Here is a 25,586-nt window from a genome sequence, read left to right on the forward strand (position 1 = left end):
GGCCAATCATGATATTAGGTGCCTTTGGCCACAGTAACAACTTCAAAGACCACAATTTTTTTAAAAAAGTATTTTCAATCAGCCTGTGACTTTGCTTAGAACTGCCAAGAAAGACATACTCTCTTTCAGATAAGGTAACTAAGCTGACGGAGTATAAACTTAGCTCTAGGAGAGATCCATATGGAGAGAGCCTGCTCCAGGATACATCCAAACCAGAGGAAAGTAGAGTCACTGAACCACTAGATCCAGCTTTGCCTGAAGCCAACAAACCTGCAACTTTCACTTATATAACCCAATACGATTTCCTTTATTATTAAGTGATTTTGAATTGGGTTTCTATCATATGCAATTAATACGGTCCCAAGTCATAGAGCCCTCAAAGGATACTCATAACCTGAAACAAAAGTTCCCCAAATTCTTAACCTTGAATCAAGAATGTACACGAACTAGACAAAATCTGCCTTACCATCTCAACCTGATGTGCCATGAGTCCTCCTAACTCAGAATATGTTCATGCTAAACCAAGATTTCGAGATTTCCCAATTTTTCCAGCATTAATACCTTTGTTCACAACACTTCCTTCTCTTACAGCACGCTTCCATTTCCTCTCCATCTATCAAACTCTCTAATGTTTCTCAGGTCTACCCCAGAACTTCCTGAATGAGAATTAAACTCTCCCCTCTGTATTTCTGTAGTAAGCACTGCTCTCTCTGCAGTACTGATTGTTTTCTGTGTGAGCTTTACAGTAACACCTTCAGTATTTAATGTACTTGTCCTATGTCCCATGCCCTGTAGAGACAGAAGCTAACATGAAAGTCAAATACCTCTTTGCAAAGACGAATAATCATGAAAAACAGGCTGGAACAGGAGATCCAAACAGTAAGTCACATCAGAGCAACTTAAAAAACAGAAGTATTACTGGAAAAAAAATTATTCCCCAAAGGGCTCTAACTCCAAAAATAAAAGCTACATATTCAAGGAGATATACAAAAAACAAACAAACAAAAAAACACAAAACACTGCTTGTGTTAAATGAAGCAGTGGTTGGCAATGAAGTTGAATGAGAGAATCAATTTGTCTCGTGTTAGAATTCCTTAAATCTGGATTTTAATTCCTTGTTCACAACATCGCAGAACTCAACAGACGAAACCAAAATCTTTAGTTACAGATGAAAAAAACAAGACTCTAAGGTTAAAAAATGACTTTTCCAAGGCCAAACGATTAATTTATGGCAGAGCTGGGACAACAACCCAGGACTGCCAATTTCCCTACTATATAGTATGTGGTTTCTTTCAAACACAAGTGATTTATACTTTTTTTAGTAAGCTCTTCTATGTATATGTATATTTAAATATATTTTATTATAGATCATTTGAAGATTCATTTTTGGACAGATTCTATACCAGAAGGTACAAACACAAAGCCCTAAATGGGCCAGTTAAGTAACATAAATGTGAGAAGCAGATTGGTATAAAACAACAGCAACTAGTTGTGTTTGTGACCAAAACAAAGAATGTCTGTATGTCAAAAAGCATTAAAAATACAAAATGCTTAAATAATTGCAGCGGCCAAACAAAATATCTCTTTGGACCGAATTCTAATTTCTTATTTATCCTGTTGCTTCTGTACCATAAATTAAAAGGCCTCTGTTTGTGGGTGGCCACCAAAACTATAAAGCCTTAAAATATAATCATGTGAAATTTTACAAAATATCACAGGTATATTCTAGATTCTATAAAGTTTCCAGAACTAGAAACTTTTGTTTTTTCTAGAAACACTCTTATGCAGGGGAAATTCCAGAAAATTATATTTTCTTTTATCAAAATTTACATAATGGATGATGACTGATTTCATAGTATGATTAATATAACCCATAAAAATAAATGAGTAAATATGTATGGAATTCTTCAGTTTCATCCCATAAAATTGAGTCCATTGCCAAAAAAAAAGCAAATTAGCAAAGCCAATTACAAGCATATTTTGTTTGCAATTTCAAACCCACAGATATGAAATCATTCATTCAACATATTTGCTCAACAGCTACTATCGTACTGAGGATAAAAATGGTAAACAAGACAAATACAAATACGGTCCTTGTCATCATGGAACTTACAGTATAATAAAAAAGAAAATCAAACAAACAAAATAATTATAAATTACATATAATGTTATTACAGAGGGGAAAAAAAAGGGATACTGAAATAGAGGGCTTGTTCTGGATGGGGTGGTCAGGGAGGGCCTCTCTGAGAAGGTGAAATTTTAGCTGAGACTTGAAGAATAGGCAGGAATAAGCAAAGAAATGCAGGGGGGGGGGGGAATTTGTAAATGTTGCCAGCTGAGGGAACAGAAAGTAGCAACTGGACCTGAGGCAGGAAAGAACTTGACATTTCAGTGTGAACAAAGCCAATGCCACTAGTGCAGCAGATTAATGAGATGAGCGCTGCAGGAGATGAGGTTGCAAAGGTACACAGGACCCAGCAAACCCTGTGTGTAACCTGGATTTTTTACATATGCAATGGGAAGTCACTGATGGTTTTCAGTCAGGAGTTATTTAATCAATGCTACAAGTATTAGCAAATGGATTTCGGCACAAAGCTTTCTTTAAATAAACAAAGAGTTTACTAAACACTTACTATGTGCCAGCACTCTATGTCCAAATATGTTAAGTTTAGCCTTTTATCACCAGTACCAGCCAGCATAGGCACTGGCTCTTATATAAAAGCTCTCAATAGTGCATGCTGATGAAGGAAAAAAACTGGAAACAAGGCTTAGAAAGAAGCCAAAAGATAACTAGTCTGGGGGGGATTTAGGCCAAACCATTCACCCCACAGCCCTCTCTCAACGACATATATTCAATCACCAAGATTTCTCTTAAAAAGGGGGAGTGTTAAATTTTGATTAACAAGAGATGGTGAACAAAGAGAAATATAGGAGAGACTGTTTACAGGTAAAAAAAATATATATATAGGACTATGTTCTTTAGAAAGATGGATGAAAGGGCCATGAATTCTCTTTTCCGAGCCCTGGGCCTGCTTCAGCCCCTGCCCTCTGCCTGCAGTTATCTCTGTGGGCTGGCTGCTCAGAATTGGTCATTTAATGGATGCGACAATGTGTCCCAAGGAGGTGAAGAGGCCAAATTTGACCCCAAGGGAATAGGTGAGCATGAAAACTGCCCTAAGGGGGGAGGCTTAAGAGAAGGAAAGGGTAACAAAGTATCTGTCCCATAGCTTTAGAGGCCCCAAGTAATAATTAGGTCAGACACTAACACCTGTGCACACCCCATTCAGATCCAAAAGCAAGTGTGTTTTCATTGACTATGACCTTAATAAAAAATGAAAAATCTTCTCAAATAAAGAAATACATTTGGAGAATGGAAGTACAGTAAAAATATCTTCCATTTTCTAAAGGTTTTTTTCCAGGCTATGGAGACAAACCATGAGGAAGACACTCAACACCCAAAAACAACTAGATTAGAAGCCCTCTGAATTCAGACTCACAGTTTTTTATTATTATGTCAAAAAGAAGCATGTTACTTCTAAAAGCAAAAGGATGAAGGCCCTTACTCTACAGCCATAGGTGTTTAATATAATAGTATATCTTGCGACCATTTGGGGGCGTTTGGGGATTTTATGCCTTTTCCATTTCATTCATTAAAAATAATGATTTTTCTCTCCTCTGTAAAAGTGCAATAAACATCTAGTTTGTCTTTTAAAATATAGTTGGCAAATTTCAAAGGGTAAATATACGGGAGATTTACCCTACAGGTCTTTAAGGTACAGAGTCTGTTAGAAATAATGTCTTGTATCCATATGAACCATTACTAGGGGCTGTACAGAATCTTAAATATGATGTTTTATTTTATTTTTTTTAATATGCTAGAAGGGATATTAAAAACATACACCTGAAGTTGCTCGGCTGTGCTCAAATCCTTGGAAGCAGTAGGTTCACAGTGCATGTTCTAACTATCCAAACATTTCTGAATTAGCAACTTGTGAGAATAAACTATGAACTCCGTAACAAGAAAGCTTTTTTTCCCCTGCTACTAGCATATTTTATTTCTTGAGAGCAGTGACAAAGAAACAAAGAAAAGTGGGAAAGATACCCTGTTTCCCCGAAAATAAGACCTAGCCAGACCATCAGCTCTAATGTATCTTTTGGAGCAAAAATTAATATAACACTCGGTATTACATTATTTATATTATATTATATTATACTATACTATACTACACTATACTATACTATACTATATTATATTATACCTGGTCTTATAGTAAAATACGTCCGGGTCTTACATTATTCTGCTCCAAAAGACGCATTAGAGCTGATGGTCTGGCTATGCCTTATTTTCAGGGAAACACGTAAGTCTGGAAATCTAACCTTTAGGAAGCATGATGACAGAGTTAATTTCCAGTTTGCAACAAAAAATTTGTTAGCGTAATTTAAAAGTTAGTCATTCCCACAATTAAGTCGTATAGGATAGGGAAACTGGCCGGCTGGGTAACAGTCATGGGGAAACACTTGGCCAATTTTCATAAGCAACGCAGTCACATGTTGGTGAGACTGTGGGATGCTACCCTGTACCTCCTGACAATATTATTTATACAGTGTCAGAATATCATCCAAACCCCAAGTAGTGCACACAACTGGTGAAAATATAAGGGAAGTGAGCTGGGTGGTACTGGAACAGTGCTTCTAGCCAAGTTCATAAACCAAGTAGAGAACTTCACAGTATGCCAGTTTGAGGATATTTGGGGAATGGCAGGTATCAAGCATCCTAAACAGAGAATGTTATTTGTGTACTCATGAGTCTTCCCTATGATTTGAAAAAAAAAAAAAAGAAAAGAAAAAAAAAAGCCTGCGTAGTATTTTATTTGGATTATTAGGAAAAACCTCAAAAGAAGGAAATTCAAGTAACTTGTGACTTCTATGGCTGAAAACTAAAGAGAAATATGCTGAGGGAAAAATAAGAGAATTCCCAAAGACCTAAAAAGGCTCCTGGTTCCCAGCTTCCAGCCTCCAACAAGATTCAAGGACTATTAATACTGCTTAAGACTCCAAGAAGCACCACACCCACTGCTCATAGTAAAATCTAATAATATATTTTTAACCAAAAGGTACTTAGGTTTAATTTACTTAATTTGTTTACCCTGCTTCAGTAGGGTATAAGATAGCATAGTGGTTAAGAACATGAACTTAAAAAGAACAAACAGTATATGGGCTGAAAAAAGAATGAACAGTATATGGCCTTTGCAGGTGGTCAGACTTGAGCTCAAACCACATATCCACCACTAACTAGCTGTGTAACCCAATGCAAGTAACTTGATTCTCTAAGGCTCAGATTCCTCCTCTGTTACACCAGGAAAACAGTATCTAACTTCCAGGATTGTAGAATGTCTACCACATGGTAAGTGTTCAGTATGTTAGCTGGTATTGCCATTATTTAATCCCATTAGATCTTATTCTGGTTACTACAGAGATGTACAATGATTGCCCTAGGTAAGCCTAACCATACTTCACTTACCTACAACTTCTTATTAAGCCATCCCTTACTTTTTATACTACCAACTAGGGTGTGCAACTAACAGAAAGGCGTTTTCCTGATTAAAATGTATTAAATTATTCAGAATGGTATATTTTAATAAAAGCATGTTTTATTATTGAAGTATTATTATGATTCAGAAAGTTATATTTTTAACAAAAAGTAACAATTCAAAACAAGATACAATTGACAAGCAAAGTAATTAAATTACCAATTTGTAAAAGAATTGTTTGAGAAGCCACTTTCCTTATTAAGCTACTTTCCTTATAATCACCAATTTACTCATACCTTTATTCACAAAGGCTAGCTACAAACAACAACCATAAATGTACGTATATACAGGGATTTCATATCAGCTAGAAAAATGTTCATTTTCCCAAAGAAAGTTACATTCTATGTTTCACAGGGAACAGTTCATTGAAGGAAAAAAAAAATTGCATATTCCTTCAAAGAGAATCCACTTAGTGAAAAGCCAGTCATGGTACCATTAAAGAAAATGGCAAATTATGATACAATTATCAACAATCAAATATCACCTTAAGCTTTCAATTCACTTTTGGCACTACTTGAGCCAACTGAACTTTTCATTCCATTTATTTTCTATCCAATCATTTTCTTTCCTTGCCCCTCCCTGGACATTAATTAAAAAGGTCGGAAGTGGGGGTAAGTGTCATAATGATAATCAACACCTATCAGGACTCATATGGCTACAAAACACAAAAAACCTAAAAAGGTAGACACTTGATCTCAGGTAACACGAGTCTGGAAAGAGGCAGAGCAAGCAGGGTTGCAGTAAACCAACCTCTGTCTTACAGGGGGAGATTTTTAGCTAATGCATCAACATCTTTAATGATTATATTTCCATTCAGATTTTCTATTTCACTTTGAGTGAGGTTTTGTAAGTTTATGTTTTTCTAAGAAATTATCCATTTTGTCTAAGGTTTTAAATGTATTAACATAGAACCGTTAAGAGCATTTCCTCCTTTTTATTGATTTGTGTCAACTTGTGGTTATATTTTTTCACTCCAAAAATTTATCATGCCTTTAAAAACATTGTGCCTGTGGTTTACCTATTTTATTATTTCCAAATAACTGCTTTGAGTTTGTTCATCTCCATTATATATTCACTTTCAATTTCACTAATTTTTCCTTTTCTTACAGTTTCCTTCCCAGTACGACTCCTATATTCAAGTAAGAGGGGCCTTGAACATCACAATCAAAAATAATAATAAAAACAAATTCATTAAAGATGATGTGGCTGCAAATGTCACTTTAGATGTAACCTACTTTGCGATACACAATGTGTTCATTATGATTCAGTTCTATTTTTTTGGTATCCATTACGATTTCTTCTGTGACCCATAAGTTATTTAGAATTATGCTTTTACGTCTCTTGAATACAGGATTTTTAAGGAATCTTTGTTAATGATTTCTCACTCTTCAGAATGGTTTCATCTGAAGGATGAGAATCATCCGTGGAGAGCTGCTCACAGCCTGATGCATGCAGGGGCAGAGTAACTGCTCCCTTATGCAAAGGGCTGCAGCTCCCAGCAGCAGGAAGCTGGCCAGGGCACCGGACAGGGAAAGGTCAAAGGTTGGGGAATAGGGGTGGGGCACCGACAGTTCCTGCTACACTGAACCTCGGGCAACTATTTTTATTCATTTCCAGTGTACTCTTCCGTTGTTTCGTTCTTATAACCTCCTTTCTTTATACCACAGATACTGCCTTATAACACCGTTTGGCACCTTAATTTTGTCATTTCATGTTTCAGAGAGATTCCCGTAAGCGGGCACAGAAAGGTTCCTAATTCAGGTTAAAGCTGTGCAATATTTCATCTCAAGAATGTAACTTAGTTAACCAGTTCCTTTTATGAACATTAGGCAACAACAGCTTCAAAGCCAGCTTCCCATACTAATTTCCAGATCCCTGTTCAGATCCTCTTACTTTGCTCAGCTATGGACTTAAAAGAAAATGGGTTACATGTTATAAAGCAATTCTAGATGTTTCAGAGATGGCAGGTTTTCAGGTGACTAGGCAACTATATTGCTCAAAATGGAAATCTAATCCAGGCTCTTCCCAGCTATCCCTCAGACATTTTTGGCAGCCCAGGCGTTTTGTCCTCATCTTGTCATCTCACGTTGCAGACATTACAACCCATTCAAATTGAGGAAAAGAGAGAAGGACTTCTCCTTTCATAAGTAAAAAACAAAAACAAAACAAAAAACCTTTGGAAGAACCCTCAAAAGTCATACACTAATTTGCCAACACTTAGTGACTGACCAGCTCTAGCTGCAAGGAAAGCTGAGAAAATTTGGCAGAGAATGGGATCATCATGACTGACTTAAGTCAATCACGCTTCACTCCCAGGGGCTGGGTATGTAGCCACAACAGAGAAAACTGTGATTCTGTTAAAAAGAATCACAGTTAAGTGGTCAATGATCGGCATCTGCAAAAATACCTCAGATGGAATGAAAAACATAATTGTAAGATCTGAGAGTAAACAATGATTTTAAGTAACAGTGATTCAGTTCAGTAAAGATACTGCAAAAAGAAAAACAAATGAAATGCCTTTGACACCTAGTCTAGGTATATTTTAGTAAAGTAGAAATATTTGACCCTGGGACTAATGACTCATACATTTCAGAACACAAAATTTAAGGCGCATCCTCAGAAACAGTTTTCTGTATTTTGTGAAGTTTCCAGAAGGCAAAGCGTTATGATATAACCTAAAAATTACAATAATTACCGACTTCTTTTGAGAAAAATAGCTTGTGGAATTTTTGTAATTATAATAAATGTGAATCATTCTAAATTCACATTTAGAATCAGCTCTAAATGTGAATCATGATATATTCTTTAAGCTATCAAGATAAAGTACAAAATGATTAATTGAGCTGAAGCAATTATTCTTTTAGTAATAAAATATTTTCCAGATAACAGGCTTATCACAATAACAACTATATGTACAGAAGTTAGAAAAATAACATGTGTACCTGCCTTCAAGGTCTTTCTCATCAGATACTTGTTCATAGTAATTTTGCATAGTAGGCGATATTGGTACTTATTCATTTTTTTCTTTATGAATTTTGATGATTTCATTTCCCAAATATACAAAGTAACTGCAAAGCAAAAACTATTCATATCTTTACAAGCCTCTACAGAGATCAGATTTCTCTGGTGTAATAAAAGGTTATTCTAGATCTAGGATTGAGCGAGCATGTTTTTTAACTTCGTGTAAGTTTTCAAGCAACTGCAATTTGTCCAAAAGTATTCAAAACAATTATCTGGTAAAGAGTACATAAGTAATCATTGGTCAAATATAACTGTCATTTAAACTGGAGAGGAATATCTTAGTGAAGTCTGATTAGATTAGCACAGTTAACTGCACAGCTTACGTACATGGCTGACCTTGAAAGATCGTAGATACCAACCACTGTTAGGACTTGGGGGTTATGGCTAGTAGAGAGTAAACTTTACATCACGACCTTTCAGAAATCTACTTCCCAAATAAGACTGTTGCAAAGAGTAATGTGATGGCTATCCTCAAATGCGTCCGGCCTCAAAGGGAGTGCGGAAGCCATGGGCAGAGAAGTGTTTGTCTGAATGCTATCCACATACATATATTTGTAATACGAAAATTTCATTCTGAAAAACTGCATAATCAAAATGAAATCTAACAGCAGATATAGAAATGGTTCGTTTCCATGTTCAAATCATAATGTAGAAATTTATTACATCAAATGGTAATGTTAAATAACAATGTGCCCTCTAGTAATATAATAGTTGACGCAGTGAAAACACAATTAAATAAGATGTGACAGTAACGATACACAGTCAGATTTTAACAGAGCAATAGTCTTATCATTGCCTTTAAAACTTTTATGTCGATACATTCATTGACATTTCTCATACTATTAGTGAATCAACAATGTTCACCTAGCAACAGCAGAATATAAAACATTAAATTATGGAAGGAAAAATACAGTTGAGATTAGAAAAATACAGAATTCTCAATATGAACTAAAACAGCACTGTACCTTTGTAATCCCAAGCAGTGTGACATGAGTGCACACTACTTTTCCATCTGACAATCTGAATTCTCAGAGGTGATGCCTGGTTTTCTTACACCAAAAGGCTTCTTCTCTAAATGCCCCAAATTACTACTCAGAACTGCAATCTACATTTAAATCTCAAGCTGCTGTGCCCCTGTGACTGCTGCACCTTACAAGCAGCAGGTGGGTATGGCTACTGAAGCCAAGGTGGGCACCGCAGCCATGTGCCCCTTCTCTAACAACCTGTCTGCTCTAACTCCATTGTTTATCAACTGGCACTCCCCACTCCTGCCTAAAACAATGCAATCAAGAGCACCAGATACGGAAAGCACAGTAGGACAATCTTCCACTATTTGACAATCAGGAGACACATGGCAATCCATTACGAATAGAGTATAAAGCAGGTGACATGTTCAGGGGGCTTCCATGCTACTTGTTCCTCCTAAAACTGTAATCAGTATTTCTCATCCAACTTTTCAGTGTGTCCATAAGTCTTTCTAATAGGTGGCCCTCGTCCCCACGTCATAATAAATCAGAATTCATAATTGAGGTCTGCATTCCCCAAATCTATTCATCCTTCAAAATTAAGCAAAGATTACCAAACTGTAAAGCCGCCTGCAGTTTGGCACAGTAAAAACCAACTTCTCCCTTTTTCATACTCTCATTGCACTTACTGGTCAGTCTCTACCTCAATCATCTTTACAGCCTGTAAGTATATAGACCTTGATCATATCCATTTTTGAAACCTTAGCTCCTAAAACAGCATACTCACTAAAAGAGGCATTGGAACCAAAAAAAACAAAAACAAAAACAAAACAAAACAACCACCAATGTGCCCACGATCAAGTCTCTCGGGCCAAAAATATGCCCTCCACACCCACACTTGTGCATGTGATAAAATCACAAGACAAATTAGAAAAGGTATGTAGATTCTAAATGAGGCCACTTTTCTACCAACTAGGTGTCCTCAGATTGTCATGTACTCTGCTGCTTCGCTGTCTCTACTACAGTCAGACTGACCAATTACATAGTTGCAGAAAATCTCATGGATGCCAAGAGAGAAGCAACATGCTTATAAAGGGGACATTAAAAACGGCCTGAGCTCTGATTACCTGTAATGCTCACTCATAGGAATATTCTGGGAGAAGTACAAAGCCGATGTCCGTGCTCTCCAATGCCACTTCTTTGCAGGAAGGGTATAAAGGACACAGTTTTCCAAGTCTTCTTGGAGCAGATCCACCAGCTGTTTATGGGACCCTCCATAGAATGCCTCGATGATGAGAACACTCATTGGCCCTTTCAAACCTTCACAGATTCTAGATGATGGGCAAAAAAAAATTTTTTTTCAAACATATGTATATATGTATAAAGATTATTTTCATAAATATAAGTTAAAATATTACATCCAAAAAGCAAATACAAATAATTTACACACACATTATTATATTCTTTTCAAATAGGCTTGTCCCACTTTTTAAAACAGTATGTAAGACTTACGGCTGATATTTTTGTAATCAATATTTTTACATCTCTCGTGTTAGTAGGAAGAAATATAGGAGGCTTTCTTTTACTGATTTCTGTTTTCTTCATGCCCTAAGATTACTTCCAAAACAATTCAGTATTTTCTCCTACCCAAGGAAGTGTAAGGTCCTCTCCTGCTGTGATCGCTCCCTTCCTGGGTGAAATGGTTCTGACCCTGACTCAGTAACCTTAGAACTGGCTTGGCCTACATCTCTGTCTAGTCTTGGACACTCCAAGAGCCTTCATTTGTAAGGCCCTTTCCAGTTCAGAAATTCTCTGACTCTGTAACTCTCATATTAATCTGTCTTTAAATTCCCCAGCTATCAATACCCCCAATCCATACTTAGAAGAAAGCACATTCATATTCAAATCTCAATTCTCCAGTGTTATAAATAAATCTTAGGATACAATTTCTTGAGACACTGGACATACCGTGACCACTTCCCCACAAATGTATATATCCCATCCCCAAAGAAAGATGAAAAAAGTAGGGTAAAGCTGTATGCCTGCGAATTAGCAAGGTTTCTACAAACTTTCTTTAAACAACACACCCATTAGAGGGATAAATAATGTTATTTTTTAAAACATGGTCAAATATCCATCACAGAGGGTTGGCTATCAAGCAATTTTTTTTATTTTAATAATATGATTTTTGTTAATGTATTCAGTGAAATGAAAATATATGTATGAATATAAAAACTTTCAATACATTTCAAATTATATGCTATTTCCTGCTAGAAGGATGAAACATAAATACGACATTGTTTAAAAAATATTCCAGATGTTTGAATTTTTCTTTATGACAAGTAAATGGCACTCATTAAACAGCATATTGCTTTTCTTAATAATGTTGTTCCACAAAATAATTATTCTCAACATCTCAGTGATGCTCTTCGCTAATAAAACTGTACTTCACCTTGTTCAGGCAAAACAATGCCTACTTAAATTGCATGTCAAAGCAAAAAGTGTCAAATAGTTCTCAAAGAAATGACTAAAGTAGAAAAGAAAAAAGCTTATTGATGTCTGAATCTTCCAATGAGCAGTTTTGCGAAAAAATATCCAAGTATATATTTCACTTATGTGCAAAATAAGAAGCAGTGTACCTCAGGTGGGAAAAGCATAAATTCTGGGGTCAGGGTGATACAAGTTTGAAGCTCAGCTCTGTCACTTTCTAGCTGTATGACCTCGGTTTGGACAAGTTACCTAACTTTGTAGGACTCAGTCTTGCCTTCTCTAAAATGGAGACAGGTGTTGTGACGATAAAATTGAAGCATAGTAACTTACAATCAGTAAAAGGTATTTTTGCCCCTCCCATTATTAGTATAAATCACCTTACTCAAGGAGAAAGGTTACCTTCAAATTCCCCTAGTATTTTAAAATGAGTAATATTCAACCACGACCCCATATCCACCAAGAACAGGCGGGGAAGATAGATATACACATGCATCTGAAATGCAGTGGGCATTACTCATTCCTCATCAGCAGCTTGCATTTCAAATACGATTTTGAGAGCCGTGCAGGTTTTGTGGGTAAGAGGTAAGCTCAGAGGTTGAGGTATGCAGAGGCTTGATTTTTTAGGCCACCTGGAGTCTTTAAGTCTAATAATGCAATGTTCAAAAAGTTACTAAACATTCTCCAAGTTTAATAAAATGGTAGCCACGAATCCTTCAACAGGAGAAAAATTCTAGAAAGTAACTAGAGAGACCAATAAAAGGCAACTCTGAAAATTATATCAAAGGTTTCAAGAAAGAATAAAAGCAGTTTAACATTAATTTGCTTACTAGCTCACATCCAGATACCTCCCATCTTGCTTCATTTCCTCTGACCTAATCATGCTAAGGTGTGTATGCCCCGTATATCCTTAAAAGGTCTCTAACCACCTCTTGTAAAAATGTCCTGAGCTATTTCCCCCAGTGATGAAATGTGATATAAACCACTCGAAAGAATATGTCACTCATATAACCTCAAAGAAAGCTACATCGATATTAGGGGGGAAAATAGCTTTCTGATTCTTCATTACTCTGCCCTTTTCCATGATGAATCTAGAGCATGTATCATGCCATATATTTACAGATGTTTCTTATGGGTCTGAATCATGTGTTATCTGCAAACCATCAGCCACTGTGGAGGCAGTATGTGTAGGTGCTGTTGTAGATTCAAGACACTCACTAAGCAGAACTGAACACCAAGCACGTGGGAGGTTGAAAAATAGAAAAGGGGAAAAAAAGATTATAGCTATAGTAGATTTCCACCCCTTTAATAGCTCAGTAAGAAGAGTGAAATGTACAGGTTTGAACTAGCGTTTACTTGAGCATTTTTCTAGTGGCCAAAGGGTGTGCCTGCATTTGGGGTATTTTTCTAGGGAGAGTAACTATGTCCTACCAGCTCTGAAAACTATACTTAGTGGCTTTGATTCATGGAAATTTGTTCTACTTGTTTCATGGAGACAGACATATCCTGGCAGTTCCCCCACTTACTTCTATTGCAACTTCTACAGCAAGAAAAAGTGTTCTTCCCTATGGTCTTCTTAAAACACAACCTGGAAGAAAGATGATTCCCATTAGGTGCAAACAAAAGAGAAGAAGCTGATTTTTAAATATAAGATTCAAACCAAATGTCACCCCAGCACATTAAAGAATAGTTCAAATACTTAAGCTGTGCTTAGTTTTGTTTAAGAAAACACTGCTTGAAACAAATAAGCATGAGGTAAAAAAAAAAAAAAAAAAACAGAAAAACATTTTGTTAAGAAAGGATTTTTGCTGTTATGCTAGCATTTGCTAAAAGATAAAGGGAATACATTATTTGCCCATGTTAGAAATACTCCCAGAAAACTGCAACCCTGACATCACATATGCTCACAAGTAAGCCAGATGAATACAGACATTCGTACCACTAGCAATGGCTACCAGGGAGTGAGTGCTAGGGAGCAGCAGTAATAGGGCCTCAACACTGAGAGTACTATTACCAAAGCAAGGAGAGTGCCTCCTTCACGACTGAGGCTATGGCTGTGGCTGTGGCCAAGTATTTGCCAGAAGATGATGGGTGAGCCTACACACAGGTAAATGTCTTGCACAGGTGTCTGGGTGAACGAACCTATGAAAGCATTAGTACATGTACCCCACAGACATTAAACCTTGAAACATTTAAACTGACTTAGTCTATCAGAATTAGTGCAGCATTTTAAAAGAAACAGCAAAAATAATAATAATAATAATAAATAAATAAATATTAAAAAAACAATTTCTTATATTAGACAACAAATACAAATCAGAAAGCCCAAGTCCATTCTGCCTGACACTACAAAGATGGTATTTTATGACATTAAGAAAAGAGTAAATGGCCAATCCATTCTTATTCCCTAAAAGAACATATAAAATGGTTCAGATATATTTTTTATCAACTTTTAAGTTTTTCTGCTGAAACAAGTAAGCTTCAGTTAAAAAAAAGAAAGAAAAAAAAAACTAATTTCTTCAGCATATTTTATTCCCCAGATATACCAGATGAATGAGAATCTACTATACCATTATAGTTTTAAGGAAATTTAATTCATTATCAATACTACGATTTAATGATACATAGTTAAATGCTAAACATTAAACTGGTGACATAAAATGAGTCAAAGTGAGAGCTATGGCACAGAAATTTTAAACAATTTCAAATTCTACTTACGATCACAAGAGGTCAAAATGATCGAAGAATTACCTACCTTTCCAAAAAAATTGTATTTATAATTATTAAAAGGGAGCAGAAAGTGAAAAATCACAATAGCATTTCATATCAACATTTTTACCAAAATGAAAAAGTGTCATTAGAGTCATCTCAATTAAAACTAATACTGCATTGATAAGATCACCGAGAACAAAACTAGCCTGAAACCAATGCTGTGAATATTTTTAAATTTTTATTAAAACTTTTTGTCATTGTACCTGCATTTATTTTCAGCTTGACCCAATTTCTTTATTCCCTGAGCCATGATCATTTTCATGGTGAACTACATTTTTGTCTACCTCCTCTAGCAGTTACAGCTGCTATGGTAGTTGAGTATTAATTTTAACAGTATAGATAAAGGAAATTTGCAACATGCCAATGATTTATTGAAAAAGATTTGCTAGGTATAAATACATCATGTGGATTTTTTAAAACTAAATCTAAGTCATATCAGAAACCCATGATTGGCCCTCATATGAGTACGTGATGTCAATTCAGTTACCTGTAATATTTAAATAATTTTCCAACCAAACACCAAGGAATAATTTTAAGTCACAAGAATTGTTGTATTAATATATTCCACAGACACCTTACTGCTATCAGTTGTAGGAAGGTATGGTTTCGGTGATGACGGTTTTAATCCCACACACATGAGAAATTGATTCCACAGGCTAATCCACACATGGCTTGATACCTTACACCTCAATCAATTGTTGAAAATATATTTTCTATTTGCCTATAAACAATATTTGAAAAACTAAGTTTGGCAGAGCAAAACTCAGTGAGCTTAAAAACTAAATGCTTTAAGTTGTGGAAAGTAAAATTTGAGTAGGATTTCCCAATAGGTCACCAGAGGTTTACCTGGTATTTTCTTACTGACCCCTTCCCTCCTGCACCTCCACCCACCAACTCCAACACACCCAGGTCCTAGTTAAAAAAACAACTAATAACCCAGCAGAATAAAATAGGGCAGTACTGAGAAAAGTTAGTATTACCTTCCAGCCCACTCACTTATTTTAATGATTCATCAGGGAAACCCCAGTTGTTAAAATATACCTGAAATCTCATTAAATAGTAAGAAATAAGCATGAAAAGATTTCTGCTTTGAAACATGTCACCACTGAGTCCCCTAACAGAACCTATAAAGGATGAATATGTAACAAAAACACATTTTGCTAAGAGATGTGTCCTCAAAGCATTACACTACATTCAATTATCATGGGGGGGGGGGAGGAAGAGACAACAATAAACAGATTCTATGAAAAAAAGTTATTTTTAAAAAAACTTTTCATAAAAATAAAACATAGCAAATTCCTCCCAACCTGTAAAACCTCAATGTAACCTCTGAAGACTGAAATATAATCTGGCATCAAATGCAGAGTAATAACAATCCTAAAACTATAGGTACTGACAATATGCTAGATAATTAAAGAAAGTCTAGCTAATAGTAAGGGATGAATCCGATTCCTGAGCACTAGTTTGAATTGAAGAAAACGCATCACAGAAACTAATAATTATTACAGTACTTGATTATTGCACATACAACCCAACATTTATGATAACTTCTATAGTACTGAGGTCTTAAATAGCAACATTTAAAATATATATACTGGATTCATACTGAAAAAGATGTAACCCTCTAATACTTTTTCCCCCCACAATGCTATGGATGTTCTAATTTCTTCAACTCTTAACTTTTGTTTCCTGTTTAGGTAACTGAGAACTGAGGAATATGTACCAAAACCAAGATTTGCTAAGAAGACTTATGCTGTTTTGAGACATTTCAAAGCTATTTTAAAAGGTACTTTTCCAATTATATGATTTGCGATGATCATTTATTAAATACATGTCTTTTCAAAATTACAATCTTCTATGCATATATGGCTATTTAATGTACCCTAACAAATATTTTCATTCTTTCTTGATTTGGAATTTAACTTTCTGCTTAAAAATATCAGGCACTTATTCCATGACTTGAATTGATACAAAGTCTTTGTTATAAGTGTCAGTAATAAATGCAAATGCAACAAATACTTACACATACCTGCAGTCTCACATCATTCACTTGTTTTCAAATATGCATAATTTCCACATATAAATAGATGTGTACATATTACAAATTCATTACCTTACATTTTTGTAGTTACATTCCACATTACAAAGCAAAATTATAACTATGAAAAATTTTTGTGATAAGTTTACGGGTTCAATTTCAGTGACAAATAAAATACGAACCCTCTTTCAATTTTTCATTGCTATTACTTTCAAACTATAAAAGTAGCAATTAATTAGTTCTCCTGAATACTAAAAATATTTTCAATTTGCTGACACTTTAAAACGTGGCAGTATATGTATGGATCAATAGAAAATTTTACACCAGAAAATCATCTCATCACTCATTTGAACTATTGCATTACCCTTTTAATTACCTCTCTATGCTCCCATACAATCTGGTTCCCGTCACATCACTTTCCATAAACCAGCCACAAATAACCTTCCAAAATGCAAATCTGACCAAGAAGTGACATGTTCAAACATCTGCAACAGGTCTCCGTCACTTACAGATAAAACCTAAGGTGCTACACATGGCAGTTCCCTGCCTTTTCTGGCCCCTTCCTTCCTCCTCACTACAGCCTCATTTCCCCTTCTCCTACTTCCATCCCTCGTCCCACACTTCCCCAGACTGCACTGTAGCAACACCAAGCACTCACTTTCACACAGCTATGTTACACTTCTATGACTTCACACCTTTATCTCTTTTCCGTTAGCCTTGTCTTTGTGTTCACCTAGTGAACTTTTCTTAAAATTTCTGCTCATGAATCATCAATTCTGTGAAGCCTTTCCCTGAACTTCTCTTAAACATGACTTCCTTTCTACTTTGTACAGTATCGACTGGTACACTTGTTTCACTCTATTTCCTTGTCTTGCTTCCCGATGGGACTGAAAATCTGGAGGATGGGACCATGACATTATTTTCCTGGGGGCTACCCCATGATTTGGCACGTAGTGACTGTCACTAAGTTTCTGTAAGCGTGGAACTGAAAATCGGGAGGAAATAGGAAGTTGATTCTGCCTTTAAAGTACGTTGCTTTCACTTAGCATAGGTCCCAAGCAAACAAGTGTCACACAGCACTTGCTTCTAATGATTTCTCAGTGTTCCTGAAGTCTAAACTAAATCAAGCAGCCAGTATATGAGCACGTTTTTATTATATTCTCTTTCAAATGACTCTTTTTTCTTATTGTTCACAGAAATCAGAATTTATTGGAAATAGTAAATTTTTATGCGAATGTGTGTTTATCTTAACCTACTAATACAATAGAAGTAACAATGATTAAAGAAATAAGAGAAACACCATAAGCAATTGAATTCTAAGTCACAGCAAGTTTGATGGCCTAAGAGTGTATCTGTGAGAGCCACGAATTTTGAAAATCACCTGCAGTTTTTTATTCTGTTTGACCTATCGTCATCCTAGTATAATACTGGAAGTGGAAGTTGGATGAGAAGCCAATTCCCTCACCATCAATCTGGAGATCCCATTCCACATTTAGTAATTAGGTTTTTATTTAACGGGGAAGAAAAAAGATATCTTTAAATACTTTCTGCCAACAATTATTCATTTTATAAAAGTTTGACAAGATGAATAATGTATTTGCTTTCTCAAGAAGGCATTTCTCCAAGCCTTCCACCTTCCTGAGAGGGGCTGCAAATCAGTTCAGTGGGAGAAAAGCGGGTCATCTGACCCATTCGGATGTGGATATCTAAGTGAAGAAGCCCGAGTGTATCACACTAGGGAATGTTGGCACCATTGTTCAACCACCTTTTTACAGAGGAAGCAATGGAGAATCTTAGCATCACACAGAGTAAGTGACAAAGCAAGGGTGTTCTGAGCCCATATTCATATGAGTATATCTTCCTGTTCTACTTCCCTGCAGGCATGTGATATGACATAAGTAAAAGGTACCTCCATTTTCTAAGAAGTCTTTAAAGATTTGGGATTAAATATCAATGTTTAGTCATTATTAATATGAGATATACTGCAGCATATATTTATAAGCATGTGGAATATAAATGTTACTATAAGACGATAAATATATTTATTACATATTATATTTAATAATAACTCCGAATAGTTTATAACTAGGACATCAGTGGTGTAAGTCACACAGAACCGAATAGTATACAGTTAGGGCGGGAAAACTCAAGCCTTTGTTCTAATCTCTGGTGGTTCCTTCCAGAGTCCTGCACAATTATCCCTGCCCTGACCCCACACAACCCTTATCCTTCACACCAGGCTCTAGACTGACCCCTTTTTGTTAGGATAATAGGCCTTAAGGACTAGGATGAAAGACAGTATCCAAGATTCATATAAGAAAGGTTTGGTGTAGGAAGAGAGGTCAGTCCTATAGGTATGTTGATTCTACATCATAATTGACTACAGTCGCCATCCAAGTCCGAGTCTGCTTGATATAACCACCTATAGTACTTCTCTGTACTTATCACTTGTTGGCTATACTTACATGAGAGACTGTATAATATCCATATCTTAACTGCACATTAAGTCCCAGGAGGGCAGTGACCAGGCCTGCTTGCTTACCCCGATATCCACAACACTGAGCAAACAGAACCTGTTCAACAAATGTGGGTTGAGTCAATACATCATAAAGCCCTTCCGCAATGGCATTGACAATTCTTCCTAATTCATCAAAGATCTGTATTATCAACCACCATCATCCCTTACTACCATTGATTACTATTTGCTCTCACAGATAGAATCTGATACACACATTCTATCATCATCTGAATGTACCAGGTGGCATCTTACTGTATTTGAAATGCCACACTTCAGTCTAAGGAAAACAGTTCTGCCAGCAGCCCTCCTGAGGGTTTTAGAAGCCATGTTTCATGCCGTGGGCAACTATCTCTGAGCTGACTGGATGCTACAAGAATATTTAACACAAGGACAGTCATGTCTATGACCTGGAAGGGTTCAACTGATTTAATCCTTAGACTAGCAGTTTTTTATTGGACACAAGCATTACCTTGGTTTCTATGTCAAAATTTAACTCACATTTGATGTGAGCAAGGTAATTATAAATATACACACCAAGGAAGTTTAAAATAAAATGACTAATTATTCTGGAACTGGTGAGTTTCATTAACACTTTTAAGAACGTAGTCCTTATTAACTAAATAAAAAATTGTTGAGAGGTTTCCCTCTCCAAAAGGGAGGCACAGATCACATTTTCAGTTATTTGGAAACAGAAATAGCCGAGCTACTCTAACACACAAACATTCTCAACGTTCTATTTGAAGTGCAGCAACCCAGGCAGACATGGGTGGCATTCGCTTGATGAGTTGAAATAAATGTCACCAAGAATAAAGTTCTGGATTTATTCACTTCCAGTGAAAAATGAAAAGGGCATAATCTCACAACTCAATCTATTTATCAGTGAGGGGGAATCAACTTAAAAGAAATGCAAAAACCTAGCAGCTTGGGAGGCAAAAGAATATCAGTTAACACTTGGGAGAAGAAAGAGAAATTTCCATACAGGACTGAAAACGCTAGAAATAGATATCCTTAGTACCGATGTTAGACACTTTTAATATTTTTAATATTCATTTGATGTAAGTGAAAGTCAGCCTGCAGTGACAAGAGTTTTTAAATGGTGTTAGGAAGTGTGAGGTAAAGCCAGTATTAGCATCTGTCTTTTAAGATTCAAATCAATGAAACCATGTTTTAAAGATGTATATCAATTAAAATATTTCATGACCATTCTCTCGTCTCCAAAGTTCCACATGAATATAGAAATTTATGAGAAGTAGGATTAGTTAAAAGTATATTTTCTTCTATTTATTTATTGCAAGTTTTTTGTTTTTTTTTCTAATTGCCATATCTGTTTCAAGAATCTCCTGACTTTGTCAATGGTCTAAGACATTTGCTGATGGGTTAAGAAGCCAACACTAGAAAAACTGGACAGTCTACACATTGTTAATGATACTTTTTAAAAGCCTAGGAGACCAGTTTAGACTGGAGCTGAGTAAATCTGGGGCTAATAGATGTGGTAACGAGAGCTGTATCACTATTTTTAAATATCACAAGGGGCATATTATTAGCTACCCACTATTATAAGAAAAAGAGTCAGTCTGATAATAATAGACTGGGATTTTAAAATCCTGAAGATATTTAGGATTGAGAGCATTGAGGTATACACAGGCATACACAGCCAACAGCATATAATTTCTAAAAGATATTATTCTCCATAGTCTCTGCAGAGGAAGCACAGACTTGCCCATATCATCTGACACACAAGTTTCCACTGAGGAAAAGATAAGTAGCAAGAGCTCAGTTTCCTGATTGGAGCAAGCACTATGACTTTTATCTATTTAGTGGCCTTGTCTGTCACTATTATCTCTTTATCAACCTGTTCTTCAAGGACACATTCCAGTGATATAAATATTGTGTCTAATGAAGCAGAGACCCTACAGTAAAGAGGATCCTTTGCAAACTACCCAAACTCACACTCATCCTCATCATCTCTTAAGGAAGTAATTTCACACTTTGCAAACAGTGTGTTCAAACAGAGTAAGGTTGCTTAGGAGTTAATTAATTCCCTCTTGCATCTCTATCCAGCATATATATGCACCATATCTGGGACCATAAATCTCTCTACTGGATTAATTAGCATTCACAGTTAACAAACAGCTTCAGTCACTGTAGAGAGCGATTATAAATTGAACTCCTAAAACTAGGTACATAATATACTGGATTTTATGTAATAGTCATTCAATTGATCTTAGCGGAACTGAAGTAAAGGAATACTTTGCTTCCGCTTATCATTCCACTTGCTCAATGCACTAATGTCCCTTGCCCTGCCCACCCCCAGTTGTTTCCAAACTTTATGGCAAGAACTAAATTTAAAATACCAGATAAATTCCTTCATGTTGTTCCCAGTAAATGCCTGCCAGGAGCAATGAGTTACCTCTCCCAAGAGTACTTGTGTGTTACAAGGGAGCAACAGGTAATAACAAAATTACAGCCATCGGCAAGGTACATGAGAATAGTTTGTGAATTAAAAAGACCCTTGTCAAACCCTGGAAAGGTAGACTGAAGGCTGCTATCTACTCTACTAATACATAAAGCTTGAAAACTGTGCATATCTTTTGATTCAACAGTACCACTTTTAATAATTAACCCTGGAAATCTTTATTGAAGTCTTTGTCCAAAATTAAAATCAATCAAAATCTCCAACAAAAGGAATCTCTTACTATTAAATTATTATGATCAAAAGCCATAATGAAGAACATTTATTGTCATGGAAAATGTTTCACTATTGCATAAATAAATGAAATGGATATATAAAAATATATAACGAAACGAATGTACAAAAATGAGAGAGCACACATGCTCACACGTAGACATAATCATTTACGGTAGAAATATGAGTGATTTCGTTTTCCTCTTTGTGTTTCATTTTATTCTTCAAGTTATCTTCAATGAATATGTTTCAATGTGCAATTAAAAGAAACTATAAATTTTTCTTAACTTTAGGGAAAGAGGCCAAATTGTGTGAAATAAACCAATTACTAAAGGCTTACTCCCTCCCATTCAGGACTTTAAAAGTACTTTTCAAATTATTTTAACTACTATTGCTATAAATTTTTTTATTAGAAAGCAAGGGTTAAATTAATCAGCAAGAGTTAAGCTAATAGGGTTATAGTTATTCACAAACACTATAATTTGGTTTTGCAAATACTGCTTGTCTAAAACATGAAATAAAAGTAATACTCAATTAATTAAAAAATGTACTTGAATTTAGATCATTGTAAACAGATCAAGATCTTTACTTATATAGACGGAAAATGGAGCTATACTTTGACAGAGTATATTAGAAACTGAAATACTCTTCTGGTACTTAAATTTTGAATAGGAACATGAGGAAGTATAGCACAAACTCAAAGTTTTGCAGTTCAAGTAAAATGTCAAAATTAATTTGTGCCTTAAATAATTAAGTATGGTTCTTGAAATAAGGGAAGATATTTAATTAAGGTGAATAAAATTGAAAACTTCTAGTTTCACACTTAATTTCCTAAGTGTCTGCATTAAGAAAGCAGAAAAAAATGTTATTGCATAATCATCCATATGTGTTACACATGTTAAAAAAAAAAGAGACTGATCTACTAGAGACACAGTCTTGTCATTTTAAAACCCTGTCTCCTCATAACCATTCAGATATTTGCTGTATTTATATACATGCAATAAGTGAATGGATACTCAATAAACATTAACCCAGTGGCAACTCAGACTTGGAAGAGAAATGTTTTCAAATGGAACCTCCAGGTTCTAGTACTTTCTACAACTTTAACACCATGTTTCATTTTCAAGTACTAAGAACTAACTCCATTCTACTGGAATTGTTTTCCAATGCAACTGTGTTTCATCATATTTCATTTTTAAAACCATCTATACTGAAAAACGTAACTTACAAATCTAGAAAGAAAACAATCTACCGCTAAACGTATATATTTCAGAATTAACCTCCAGAAAATACAAAAATACTACTAAAATATGAAATATGCAAGCGCAAAAACAAAGACAAGCTTATCATTTCATCTATTTTTAAAGGGACACGAAGAATACACCTATCAATATATAACGTTCCATGTTTTAAAATAAGCAGGAAGTTGGTATGAAAAAGAAATCCCAATCTTTAGAAAGCTCCGTGTGGCATTTTTTAACTTTATTACCACTTTGTTGCCTCTCTGGCCCAGAGCAGATCACCTCCAACATTAGTACTCTGACCTTATAGAAAAGTGACAGATAAAGTTTATGATGAGAAAAATGAGTTTTTATGGGTTTCCAAAAGGGAATTCTTATGACACTAAAAGCCATATAATAATATTGATTTGATAACCAACTTTTTTACTGCCAAATTACAGACTTAAGATTTCTAGAAAAATATCCAAGTGAATTTGCAGTAAAATACAATGAAAGAGAAGCTTGAGTTCATGATAAACAGTCTGCAATCTCTTTGCTAACTTTAAATATACACATAAAATTAGTTTTTAAAATGAGGTCTTCTTTCAAGTTTTCCATATCCCAAAAGGTACCTTTTACGTTGGGACTGATGACCTGCCTCCTGACATTTATCCAAAGTCACTTATTAGCTCACACCTTTTTGAGCAAATATTTGCCATGCTCGTTCCTTGTTTCTTTCTGTTGTAAAGGCAAATATACAGTGTACAGAAACAAGCATTATTTTCTTGTAAAATCATCCTCAAAAATCAATTAGAATATTCAAAATATTCCATTCTCACAAATGAAAATAAGTTGCTTGCTGAAACGACAGTCTTCCATTTCACTGCCTTAAAAATTAAGCTGGCATGGATAATAAAAGTGTTTTCTTACTGGATATGCTTGGCATTCAAATATTTTTAAAACAAATACTAATCCATAATTAGATTTCACAGGCACAATCTATAGAAAATAGAATTTGTTTTTATTTTTCTGAGAGCAATATTAATGACTTGATATTATAAAACTTATAACAATACCATCACTTTCATAAACCTATAAACAAACCTGCAGATGAATGTTTATTATCCTTTCAGTCTAATTTTTACCATTCATTCATTTATCAAATATTTCTTTTGCCTACTATGTGCCCATCATTGTTCCAGGTGCTTGTGGATAAATTAGGCAACAAAATTTACGTTCCTGTTATCACAGGAATTTCTTTCTAGTTATAATAAAAAAAGACAATTATCAAGTAAATGTACATCAGATGGAGGCTGGTGTGACAAAGAAAAGTAACACAGCGTAATAGAGGATAAGGGTTGCTGAAAACTGGGGTTGGGGAAGGAGAGTGTTTTAAATAGGGTTGTCAGAGAACACCTCACTGACGATGAGATGACATCTACACAGAAAACAGAAAAAGAGAGGGGTGGGGGGCTTTGCAGATCTGGATCTAAAGCTCTCCAGGCAGGTGGCATAGCAAGATCCTGAGATGGAATGTGCGTGGCATGTGCAAAAAGTAGAAGGTTTGTGTGAGTGCAAAGCATAAACCAATTTGTTTTATTCATCAAGCTTTTATTGAATGATTGCATTCTAAAAATTATGCTGTTTTGTGATAGTAAGATGACCCAAATGTAGTTTCTGGCCTCAAGCATGAATAAAATTAAAATACAGAGTGATACATGTTATAAAACATTTGAGCTGGGTCTCAAAGAGAGACCAACTGCACGTTCTACTTCAGGAAGATGAACCAAGAGCCCAGAGGTACAGAGAGCCGACGATCCAACGACAAAGACAAGTGGAGGAGAGACTCCTGGCTCACTCAACAATCATTCAACCCTTTTCTCCTCTTGCTTTCTTCTAGAATTCAGGCTAAAATCCTTGATCTCCCAGGTGTGGGGGAGGGAGGCATGGTCCACAGTGTTCCAAAGTGATGGAGGTGGAAAGAAGACTCCAAATTGGAACACGCCCTCTACTGGGAGCCACGATGCTTATGCACAACCCTGAACAGATCAACAACCCACAGGCCTTCTGGCTGGCCCACCCCAGACACTGGCATTAGGCTCTCCTTTCAAGCCCGACAGCCTCAGCCTTCCTCCTCATCATGTTGAACCTCGACTGCATTTCATGTCTTCCATTCTTCCTCTGAAACTTACATATATCTTAGCATCAGTCCTCTACTCAGAAGCCTATGGTTATTTCTTCAGGAGAGAGAATTACTTAACAAGAAACAAGACTCCCTACAGTTTTGT

General features: G+C 35.7%; 1 protein-coding gene across 10 annotated transcripts in view; it reads right to left on the reverse strand.

Annotated features, from left to right (window-relative positions):
• Window positions 1-25,586, reverse strand: part of QTMAN (queuosine-tRNA mannosyltransferase) — a 363,467-nt gene that overhangs the window by 243,518 nt on the left and 94,363 nt on the right. For 4 of the 10 annotated variants that reach the window (XM_074335875.2, XM_074335844.2, XM_074335842.2 and 1 more), the window contains 2 exons: window positions 13,591-13,652; window positions 10,705-10,908 (listed from right to left, as the gene is read on the reverse strand). The exons of 1 other annotated variant lie outside the window; for it this stretch is intronic. In XM_074335875.2, the coding sequence (XP_074191976.1) occupies window positions 10,705-10,883 (179 nt within the window). In that variant the 5' untranslated portion in view covers window positions 10,884-10,908; window positions 13,591-13,652. Of the gene's footprint in view, window positions 1-10,704; window positions 10,909-13,590; window positions 13,653-25,586 lie in introns of those variants that run through there. 5 more of the 10 variants (XM_088794460.1, XM_088794459.1, XM_074335878.2 and 2 more) reach the window with 4 other exon arrangements.

Source organism: Rhinolophus sinicus, chromosome 17 (assembly GCF_057876585.1).
Source record: "Rhinolophus sinicus isolate RSI-liver-muscle chromosome 17, RSI-T2T, whole genome shotgun sequence".
Taxonomy (NCBI): domain Eukaryota; kingdom Metazoa; phylum Chordata; class Mammalia; order Chiroptera; family Rhinolophidae; genus Rhinolophus; species Rhinolophus sinicus.